The sequence below is a fragment of the Galeopterus variegatus genome, unplaced genomic scaffold, assembly GCF_000696425.1.
Source record: "Galeopterus variegatus unplaced genomic scaffold, G_variegatus-3.0.2 Scaffold5413, whole genome shotgun sequence".
Lineage (NCBI taxonomy): Eukaryota > Metazoa > Chordata > Mammalia > Dermoptera > Cynocephalidae > Galeopterus > Galeopterus variegatus.
Window position 1 is genome coordinate 41,719 of NW_007731524.1, and position 11,715 is coordinate 53,433.

The 11,715-nt window shown below is 42.8% G+C and overlaps 1 protein-coding gene across 1 annotated transcript in view; it reads right to left on the reverse strand.

The window, feature by feature from the left end:
- LOC103604819 (dedicator of cytokinesis protein 2-like) overlaps positions 1-11,715 on the reverse strand; it is a gene marked incomplete at its 3' end in the record, with an annotated part of 57,421 nt that overhangs the window by 36,384 nt on the left and 9,322 nt on the right. Inside the window, exon 3 of the mRNA XM_008589400.1 lies at positions 4,285-4,363. Within this exon, the coding sequence (XP_008587622.1) occupies positions 4,285-4,363 (79 nt within the window). The remainder of the gene's footprint in view (positions 1-4,284; positions 4,364-11,715) is intronic.

Here is an 11,715-nt window from a genome sequence, read left to right on the forward strand (position 1 = left end):
TTATCATTTATCCCAAATTCCAATTAAAAAAGAAAAAGAAAAAAGAACTCAGCACACAGTGTTGCTGAAATGCAGTTAGCTTGCCCTTCTCTGACTATATGGTAGAGGCCCAGTTGCCATAACTGTTCTGGGGATGTTGTTGATCTGGGAATGAAAGGTTCCAGGTGTGAACTCAGGTTAGGAACATCAGACCAGAGGTTGTCTGGGACCCAAAAGCTGAAGCAGGCATGGCTGGGGAAACAGTACCAGGCATATGCCCATCTTTCTGCAGGTGGTGCCTGCCTGCTATGAAGTCTCTCTACAGTGGTGCGATAGGCATTTTCAAGACTTTGATCACTACTCCCTCTGTGTGCATGTCTCTCCCTTGCTTTTCTTGCCATCACTGGTTACATTTCCCATTGTAAAGACCAAGCTGGCCCTCATTCCTCCACTAATGGCTATGAATATTCTGGAAGTTTTTCATTTCATAAGATCTCCAGTGCAGGTTCAAAAATGATCCCAAGATAGGCTGGTGACCAGAAGCTGACCCCAAAATGCCCCAAGGCCTAGGCAGGAATGACCACATCCAGAGCCAATTAGAGCTTCCCAAGTAGAGAGAATGTTCTTAGTACCAATCAAAAAGCCGCCTAAGACAGAAATCGGTTTTCTGGATCCTAAGTGTGACCACTGATTCCAGAGCCAGTGAGAGTCTCCAACACGGACAGTCTAATCCTACAGCCAGTCACCATAGAGCTCTCTATCCCAATGCCAGTAAAAACTAACAATGCAGAGAGTGTTTTCTGAGCTAAATAGAGCTGTCTCCTAGAATCCAAAGACATGCTGTTTCTGCAGAAGAGTAGAAAGAGATTGGGCTTTGTAGACAGGCCTAGGGTTGAATCCCAGAGTCCCCATTTAGTAATTAGGTGACCTTTAACAGAACAGTCAACTACCTCTCTGAAGCTTAGTCTATTCACCAGTAAAATGGGTGAACAGGATTATGACAAGGATCAAAATGCCTTAAGCAGACGCCTAAAGTTAGTCACCTTCTGCAAAAGCTTGAGTGATACAAAATTACAGCTAGGCAGGACAAATAAGTTCTAGTGGTCTATAGTAGTGCCAGGTATCTACAAACAATAATTTATTGTTCTCAACTGGCTGGAAGAGAGGAGCTCAAAGGTTCTGATCACAAAGAAATGATAAATTTTGTGATGACAAATATGCTAATTACCCTGATTTGATCATCATACATTGTATACATGTATTGAAATACAACCTTACCCCATAAATATGTACAATTAACACATGTCAATTAAAAAAATTAATTACTTTAAAAAATGCTTAGATGCTAGAAGATGGGTTTATGTAGTCTTCTATCAAGACTCCAAGATCCTTGAGGGAAGGGCAGTGTTATGCTTTGCTTTCAAATGCCTCAAAGCATTTGCAATAGCCTGGGCCCGTGAGAATTGTTCTTAAACAAAAGTCTTTGCTAAGTTAAATTTGAAATTTTTTCTTGGTCTTCTTTAATCATGCAAATGGATGCCAACACCAAGGCCCAGTATCCTGCATAGGGCTTGGGAATGCAAATGCCCTCAGCTCCAAGCAGAAAACACCATTATTATAATTCTCAGGTCTTGTCACCTACAGAGAGGCACCCACAGAGCTTCTTGCTTTCGACCCTTTGAATCATAAAACCACAGTTCTGGAAAAGATATTAGGGATAATCTCATTGCACCTGCCCCTCCTCTGGACAGTGACTGCCAAGGCCAGCAGCACTCAGTGATGGATGCTGTTCCTGCTGATATTAAATGCATAATTAATGAAATCATAAGAAGGAGACAAGGCATGTTCCAGGCAGGGTACAGAGAACAAATCCATTCTCATGTGGGGAGGGGAGAGGAGGAGGTAAGAGAACAAAGATAAGGTTGAAAAATGATCCCCTTCTTGGGTACTTTTCAATAAATGTCTATGGAGGCCTCATTAGAAAAAGAGACATTTTATTTTGTAATGTTGGCCACTCTCCTGTTTTACAGAATCCTGTAGGTATGACAGCCCCAGGCAATGTTGTGGTGACCAGAAAGATGCCTCTCTACTGTCCTGTTTATCAAAGACTGACATGAGTTCCCAGCCCTGACACATTTAGGGCCATCATCATTATCATCATCATCAGAAAATAACAATTATTATTATTATAATGAGCCAGCATTTATTAAATGGCTACGATGTTCCCAGCACATTCTAAGTTCTTTACATGAATTAATCCTCGCACTCCAATGAGATAGCTAATATTAGTATCCTCATTTAATGTTGAGGAAACTGAGGCACAGAGAGGTGAAGTTATTTGCCTAAAGTCACACAGCTCATAAGCTCAAACTTTCCAGGTATGAAACTCCATTTCCTGGGCATCTCTCAGATGCAGATTTTCTTTCAAGAAAACAGTACAAAACCTTAAAAGATTGAAGCTGAATCTTTGAAAAGTACCCCCCTAAGACCATGAAGGAGAGCCAGAGTGAGGAAAGCAGGTCTTAGGCTGTAACTGCTGATGCCTATAGAAAGAGTTGAACAAACCAGCTTGCAGTTTTATGGCCACTGCCACCGCTGGCCCCTAGGTATGTTGTTCCAAGCTGGCCCTCTAAAAAAGCAATGGCCCTATTAACTTCCCTGAACACACCCATAACCAGAGCCTGCAGACTTCTGGGCTGCATTTGGAAGGAAATCAAACATTTCTCCCGTTTCGAAACAGCCAAAGTGACATGTTTTGTTTCCATATCAAAGATTTATAATGGCAGGAGAAACTCTTACCCAGACCTGCCAGGCAGTCAACACAATGAAGTGGTGAATTCCATGTATAGCATGTGGCCGTGGTTATCTGTGTGAGCTCTGGTGTCAGCCACTGCCGAGATCTAGTCCTAACTCTGCACTGATGCACTGTGTGACTTTAGACTACCTACTCACTGCAGAAAAAAATTAGTAATAGCAGCTAACTTGTAGCGCAGTTGTAAGAGCTGGAGAGATAATGTCCTTAAAGTGCTTCTCGTGAGATCTGGCATGTATAAGCAGTGGGAGAGAATCCTGTTCGAAGACAATGTTCATCCTTTCAGTTCTACGATAGTTATAGGCTGGTGCTCCTGGTAGGGTGGATCTCACATGTCTCAGCCCAGACATCACCTCCCCAAGGATACCACTAGTGCCAGACATAAAGCACAGAGTCACTGTGAGCACAAGGTCTTTGCACTCACGAAGCTTACATTCTGCTGGAGGAAAGATAAAACAGGCATGTAGAGAAATAAGAAAGATGACTTCAAGTGACAGTTAGCACAGGCCAAGTGGTGATGCGTAATGACCATGAGATGGGTGGGAGATCCTCAGAAAGGAGTCAGGCAGGGGAACATCTCTTTGGGGAGGAAGTATTTGAACGGAAACTGGTGGGACCCTACAAGTGAATTTTCTCAGCAAGCCCCTTGTCACATTCTGGTTCTGGAAAAACCTTATGAAGTAGAAAGGGTAGTTGTTGTTAACAGGCATTTTACAGATGAATCACCTGAGGCACGGATACAGTCCTGGCCTTGCTTGAAGTTGCTGAGCTGGTGAGAGGCCAAAGCCCAGCTAGAAACTGAACACTTCAGATGAGCAGGCAGAATACATATCGCCCCAGTTCCCTGGGCTCAGAGACTTCTACTCCTCAAACCCTCACTACAAGAGATCCTGGGGGTCAGGTACTTCCCTGGAGGGGATCCCCTTTGGGGGCCTTCTCTCTCACATCTCCAGCCACAGGCAGCAATCTGGACTTTCCCACAAGGCTTTGATGAGTTGGTTCTTCTTGGGCCTGGACCTGGGGCACATGTGTCACTCCATGAGCTTTTAGGCCCCAGAATCTCTCAGAGGCCCCAGGTCTTGGCTAAGCACTGAAAATGACTTTTGGAGCCATCAGGAAGCCACAGAGATGTACTTGTGAGCTTTACTGTAAATCACTTTTTAGTGTCTGTGAATGGCTGGTTTTTTGTCTCCGATGAATAGACAAATAAAAAAATGTGATGTTTTTAAAAGGTGGTGCCCATTCTAACAATGAATGAATGTCTCCTCATTAGCACCAGACCCATCAAATGGCCACATTTGCATATGCTGCTCAGGTGATGACTGGTTGCAAAGCCCAGGAACATCCCTCCCCACCCACACACTCTGTGGAAATCCTCAGAGATCCTGGCACACCTTCCATGTGCTTTGGGGTGTGTCTGATGGAGCAACCAGCCCCAGACGCCAGTGCAGCCCTAGGCAGCTCCTGAGGCAGCTCTGGTGCCTCACACTCACCTGGAACTCAAAGTTCGTGTGTTCCAGGAACTTCTGGTTCATGATTTCTGCGAACTTGTTGATAGCTCTCAGGAAGACCCTGGAAGAGAGGAGAAGGTTACCAAACCATCTGAGCATGCTCCATCAGGATCCTTTCTCTTATGCAGGCAGGACGGAAAGTCTCTTCCCTCAGGGAGGGGCTCAATGACCAAATGCTGATTTGGAGAGGTCAGCTAATGCAGATTACCAACAGCTCACTTCTTAGCTCAGGGCTATGTCTGCTGTGCAGGAATTCAGAACGGTCCATTTGACTTCTCTTTCAAAATTTGAATCATCTTATGTTTAAGATATTACGAGCTTATGGCAGAAAATTCTTGCCATCAAAAAAGATCTAAAGAGAAATTACCCCATCCCAAAACAAGGAAATAAACAACGTACCACCAAACTTTATCATCTAGAGAAAACTGTCACCCACTTTTTGATATTTCAATGGTCTCCTTAAACACGTACAAACGAATGATATTTTAATAATATCATTTTGATAGATGGTGTTCTATGGTAAATGCTGTTTTGCAGCCTGTCTTTTTATACTCAACAATAAGCTGTGTGCTCCCTTCATGCCAGTGAACGCAGATATACATCATCCTCTTTTATCACTGAACCGCATTCCACTGTAAGGATGGATCACAGTTTATTTAACCCTCTTGTTGATGGAGCTTTCTGTTGTTTCTCATTGTTGTTTTTCTGTTATAGACTGTTCTAATGATCACTCTTTTGTGTACATTCTGTACCTCCTATATGCACCTCTTCTCCAGTCTTCTTCTCCAAGTCATCATATTGGTCATGTGTGATGCACATTTAACATTTTAGTACCTGTTGTCAGATTGCATTTCCTCTTGAACGTCTTCCTGTCCACTCTTCTTCTTCCTCCCTGCCAAGCCCTACTGACCGGTCTTGCAGCCTCCTATCTCTTGCCCCTTCATCTTCAAAAGCACCTTCCCCAAGGGACAGCTCCAACCCTGACAATCACTGACTTCAATGGCCTCCCACTGTCCACAGGATAAGCCCTAACTTTTCCTCTTGACAGTCACTACTTTCATAATTGGACCCCAACCTTCTTTTCTGGGCTTACCTCTCACACTTCCCCTGTGCTTCTGCTTCTTTCCTGAGTGCCTGGCTGTGTTCTTTCTTTGCATAGAATGCCCCTCTCCTTCTAATCTCTGAAGGCCAAAATGTTGCCCATTCTTCATGGTCCACATCAAAAGCCTCCTCCTTCACAAAGTCTTCCATCATTCTCCTTAGCCTTAAGTGACTACCACCACCTGTCAATCTCTGAGGTCATTTCCTGTACCCTCTTATTACCACACTTTATATTCTTTGCCCATTCTTCATGGTCCACATCAAAAGCCTCCTCCTTCACAAAGTCTTCCATCATTCTCCTTAGCCTTAAGTGACTGCCACCACCTGTCAATCTCTGAGGTCATTTCCTGTACCCTCTTATTACCACACTTTATATTCTAGCTGTCTCAATGCAGCTGCAACTCCCCTTTTAGACTGTGAGCTTCTTTAGGGCAGGGTCTGCTGCATCTTTGTGTCTCTAAAAGATGCTTGATGCAATTTCTTTTCCCGGCATTCGTTATGACTAGAATGATTTATTTGTATGATTCAGTAACATCTGGCTCCTCCAGGAGACTGTACTTCCCTGGGGATCCCTCTATGATCTCATGTACTCTCCAATCCACATGACTTTGACTCCCAAATTTATATCTCTATCCCTGGACTTGCCCCTAAACACTAGCTGTATTCCAGCTCTACTCTATATTCCTACATGGATGACCAGTAGGTATCTCAAATAACATGTCAAAAACTAAACTCCTAATACCTGCCCTCCCCAGGTATTAGGAGTTTCTGTAGTCTTCTCATCTAAGTGAAGGACAACTTCATTCTTCCAATTGCTCAGAGGGGAAAAAAAAAACCAACAACAACTTTGGTAATGTCCTCGACCTTTGTCTTTCTCTCATATTCTACACCTGGCCTGTCAGCACATCCTCTTAGAATTACTTTCAACATATACCCAAAATTCAATTACTTCACGTCACTCCACTGCCACTGACCTAAACCAAGCCATTGTCATTTCTCTCCTGGGTTTTTGCAGTAGTCTCTCAACTGTAACACATCTGACTATGGTGAAGTATCCTTGCATGTGTGTGTTTGTAAAATCTTAGGGAGCAGGAACCAGATCTTACCGATACCACTGTCTATTATTTTTGATTAACAGCAGTCAGTCAACTATTTCTACATTGAGTGGCTGGTCTAGGAAAAATGCCTATTTGGCTAGCTTGAGACATAGTGGGAAACCAAAAAGGAAGTGTTGATGAGCAGATTATTGTGAGCAACAATTGGGGTTCAATTCTGCTCTAAGAGACTTTACAGAACTCATGTGCACATCAGAAATGTCCCCTCCCAAGAGGCAAAGAAGCTGGGCTATCTATCCAGTAACACTAGCCCCTCACTGGTTGAAAGTCACTCCTATGGGCAGTAAGTCCCTGGTACTTCTGGATTCCCCTGCAGGTAGGACGAGCATTCTGCAGCACAGGAAGCCCCAAGAAAGAAAGTAGGAAACTCTCAGGATGTGTGGGAAATATCCACCAAAGCTGCAGGTATATTTGAGTGGCCAAGAGTGCAGAAGGGTACCTAGAGCATTTGCTACATTAGGCACTGCTGGTCAAGAATGTCGAGCCGAGTGTTCATTAAACACTTAAATGTTTGTTGAACAAAGAAGGTAGTATATCCTGGTATTGGACTCACAGGATTTGTAAACACACACACACACACACACACTCTCTCTCTCACAAACACACAATTAGATGTGACGGCTCTGCCCCTTTCCAGCTGTGTGGATTTGGGACGTATTAATATCACCTGTGAAGTCTCCATTCCTCCATGCAGCAGCGATAGGATCTCTTTCACAGGGCTGCTGCAGGGTTAATGGGTAACCGTAAGTGTTGAGCATTAGTGCCCGACACACAGTGACCACAGTAACACAGTAGCTATGGTTGCTTTGACCCCTTTTGGATTGCTTCATTCTTCTTCCAAGGGCAGGAGCCGACAGCAAGAGAGACAGACAGAGGACAAGGAGCAGTTATCGGCCAGCTTTGAGGCAGGCAGGGCCAAGCAAAGACAGGAACAAAAATCCCACAAAATCCACCACCCCATCAGAATGTCAAAAAGCAAGATTTCTTTGGCCTTGCTATTACGTCATTTGCTAATATGCCTTTGAAACAACATCTATATTTTCTCCTTAAAGATTAGTTATCTGATTCCTCAGATGGAAATGCATTGAGTGGCTGTCATATTATGTGTAAACAATTCAGAATCTCGAACAGGGTACCAAAATGAGGGGTTTTATACATTCTCAGCAGCCACAAAGCTATCAGTGCTTTCAGTAACAGTCATTATTTTGCTTGTCAGACTAACCCAGTCTCCAGCTCTCGGAGTCCAGTGACCAGGAATTGATCAGCCCGATGCTGATGACGGGGCTTGCTGGCGGGTAAATCGAGGTTCCTCCCTCTCTCTGTATTCTTCCACAGCCATACACTGGGAATCAAAATGTCACTTAATTTTGGTTTGGGTTTGGAAAAGTATGCCTTTTCTTCTCATTTTTCTTTTTTCCAAAAAAGAAAATTGTACTTAAAGGCTAAGTACTAATATGGTAAAGTGGGATGAAAGAAAACACCCTCAACTGTCTGTTGCTCTCAACAATGAAATTGAATTGCTGAAAACAAAGTTCATTATCAAATCTCAAGCTAACCCTTCCTGCATCTCATTCTCAATGCTTGGCAGGCTGTATGAGAGTAGTAACTAGCACAACAGTAACAAGTAACAGTCAGCAGCTCTGTGCCAGGCTCTGTGCTAAGTGCTTTGCATGGATTCATCCTCATCCTTTCCTTTCCTTCCCTTCCCCCCTTTCCCCTCTCTCTCTCTCTCTCTCTCTCTCTCTTTCCTCCCATTACATCTCTGAGTTAGATATTGTTTCCATTTTAGAGATGTGAATTTAGGAAACTTTCCCAATAACCCAACCGGTACACACAGGATCAGGATTTAAAGAAAGATACACTGCCTCCAGAATCTAGTTATTCAACCACTATGCTATTCTGTCCACAGGGAGATCTCTGTAATTCTGTTCAATCCAACCTATGAGCTCACTTTATTAATAATAACAATGATGGAAGTATCAATAGTTCTCATTCCTGTGCCTTGTGCTAAGTGCTCTACAGACACTATTTCATTTAATTCTGCAAACTGAGGTAGGTGCTATTGTTACATTCATTTAACAGAAGAGAAAAGGCCTTGGAAAGATCAAATAATTTCCCCACATTCACACAGCTAACAAGCAGTGAGTCTAGACCCAGTCTCAGGTTTGACTTTCTCTGATGCCTCTGTGATTAACCAGAAGGAAACACTGGCTCCTTTGAAGGTCAGCCCGTCATGAACTTCGTGCACTGGCATGCTCCGACTCATACCCACCATGCACAGAGTCCCTTCATATTTGTCCGTCCAATTGTGCTGCCTACTCACAGCTGACTGGGCCCAGGGCCAGCACTTGATTCAAGGCCGTCTTCCAAGGCTGGCCAGCAGCTCATGGGTGGTCTGTAGGTAATACTGCCCAATGGGGGAACCCACAGCTGGGCAGGAGTAGATCCAGTCCTTTCAGGCAGTCCAAAAGCAGGACAGCCAGGGAGAATGCGATGAGCCTGGGCCCTGAGTAGAAGCCACAAGCAGATGATTCCGAGAGGAACCAGAGAATATGCAATAGAGCAGGGAAACAGAGAAGCTAACATGAGGAGGAAGAAGCTGGCAGAAAGAGGAGAAAACCCAGGGTTGACACTTAATAAATGCTTGTTGGCTGATTGCTTTTAGAGCAGCTTTAGGAATGTGTACAAACCTCCAAGTCCCCTGAAAATATTGGATTCCAGATCAAGGTGCAGATGGAAGAGGGGAAGGAGAGGTTCTCAGGCATAATTTTGTTAATTTAATGACATTATAAAGAACTCGATCATTTAAAAATTTACCATGTCACATGAATCAGATCTTACTGAATGGTGCATCTTACCAAAAAGAAAAATGCTCTAACAGGAAGTATTTCTTGCAGTAGATGTGTCACTACGTCTGCATACACAAACAGTACGCAGCTGGAGAGACACTCAGTTCTGGAAAACTCCACTCCCTCCAATGCACGGTTAAATAAATAATAGATGATTAATGCATATGTACATAAATTACAAGTGATAATAGAAAAAATATAAAGACAGGCAAATTATAATGTATATATAATAGGAAGAAAGGAAGGGAGAGAAGAGAGAAGAAAAGAAGGAAAGAAAGAGTTACTTGAAACATCCAGACTAACTGAAAAGTAAAGTTTGCCTTGGCCTCATGAATGAGTTGCATATTTTCGGAAAAAAGAAAATGGTGTTCTGGGGAATACCGGTCTGAGTTAAGTCATGGTCATGTTATGTTTGTCCAAATTTTCCACTAATTAGCTGCATGACCTCGATGAGTCGTTTCACCTCTTTGGGCTTCAGTTTGTATGTCTGTGCAATGCATTTAATTATACCAGTCTCACTACTTCACAGAGTGAAGCGACAGAGCTTAAGAACATGGACTCTGATGGAATGGCTTCTCTGTATTAGCAATGCAACATTGAGTAAGCGACTTATCCATCCTGTGCCTCAGCTTCCTCATACATAAAATGCGGATTACAATAGTTGGATGTGGTTGTGAGGATTAAATGAGCTAATACATGCAGAGCATTTACAATAGTGATGGATCTAGGTGCATAATAAATGTTAGCTATTATAAGATCACAATACACAAGAAAAGTGAGAAAAATTCAAGTGTTTCATAAATACAGGGGATCGTTGTGGCCAGAAGATGAAGAAAATCTAAAAATTAAGTTATGTGCTTGCAAAAAGAATAAAATAGTCATTTTCTCTGGTTGACATTAGCATATGTTTCTCTAGTTCAATGCTAAGTGTTGCTGTCATCACCTTCTGATGGTGATGCTGTCATTTGTTGAGTTCCCCCTAGATACCAGGCACCACTGTGCTAAGAAATAGCTCATTCCATCCTCCCACATGCACACTAAACTTCCATGAAATGAGATGATCTTCATCCCCATTTTACAGGTTGGGAAACTTATACTTTAAGAGGTTAAATTACTTCATGAGAAAGAGAAGGTGGCAGAGCTAAGGAGTCTGTGTTTCTGCATCTAACATTTTTTAAAATATATTTTTAAAGTAAAGGTTTAAGTACTCAGCTGATCCTTAAGAGATACAAATGTTTCTATTTAGGAGACAATTCCACTTGCTTAGGTCCCTTAGAAAATTATATTCTAATTTTCTAGGTATGAAGAAACAAGGATTATTGTATCATCTCTGGGGGCCTGTCCCCAAAAGGCTATAGTCTGTGGCAAGCTGGGATTTCAGGAGGGGACGTTCCTACAAAGCACTCCCACGAGGATCAGCAGGTGTTTCTTCCATAAGGACTGCATGGGAGCTCAGAAGGAGAAGCTTCTGGCCTGGTCAGGGCTGCCTTTTCCCCGAGCCTGTATCAGTGGTGGATGTCTATGCATTTGCCTGCTCATCATCTATTCCTCTTTCTGGTAACAACTCCTAGATTTTCCTTTGAAGAACTAAACCCCCTACCTTTCCCCTTGCTCCCAGACTTTGTGGTTTGGATAAAACTGACCACACCAGCCCCAGTTCCAAGAGTGGGTCATAAAATCTAAGCCCAGCTTAACAGCACATTTCTTTTTAGGACACAAAATTTTAAGGATGGGCATGGAGACTAAGCCAAACCTTTGAAAATTAGCCTAAGTAATTTTGCTACACCTATTAAAAAGGAAGTTTTTTTCTTTCTATTGGGGTTGCAAATCCAGCAAGACAAGTATCTGCAACTCCTAGAGTCCATTTTTCCCACAATGAAGAGAGTATCTGCCTGAAAATGAAACCAATAGAGAAAAAGCAGAAACAGAGACACAGATTCCCTACATCACTGTTTGAGCACCTAGATACACCCATGCCTGAAGCCATTTCTCTGGATTCTTTTGTTATCTGAGTCAATAAATTCTCTTTATGCTTAGGCAAATTTGAGTTGAATTTCATTAAACATCCTAATAAATGAGCACCCTTTGGATACACAGTGTTCATTATACATATTGACAAATGTCAGGCTGTGTACTAGGATCTGGAAACACAGAGATAAATTGAACATAGTGCTTACCCTCAAGAAACTCATTATCTAGTGGTAGAAACAGTCATATGGAGAGATAATTATAGGCAGTGGCTAAGTGCTAAACTAGGGGCATGTCTGCAGACACAGAAGAGGTAACACATCTTCCTGCATAACGGAGTCCTAGAAGGATCCACAAAGTAGGGGTTACATGTTAAGAAT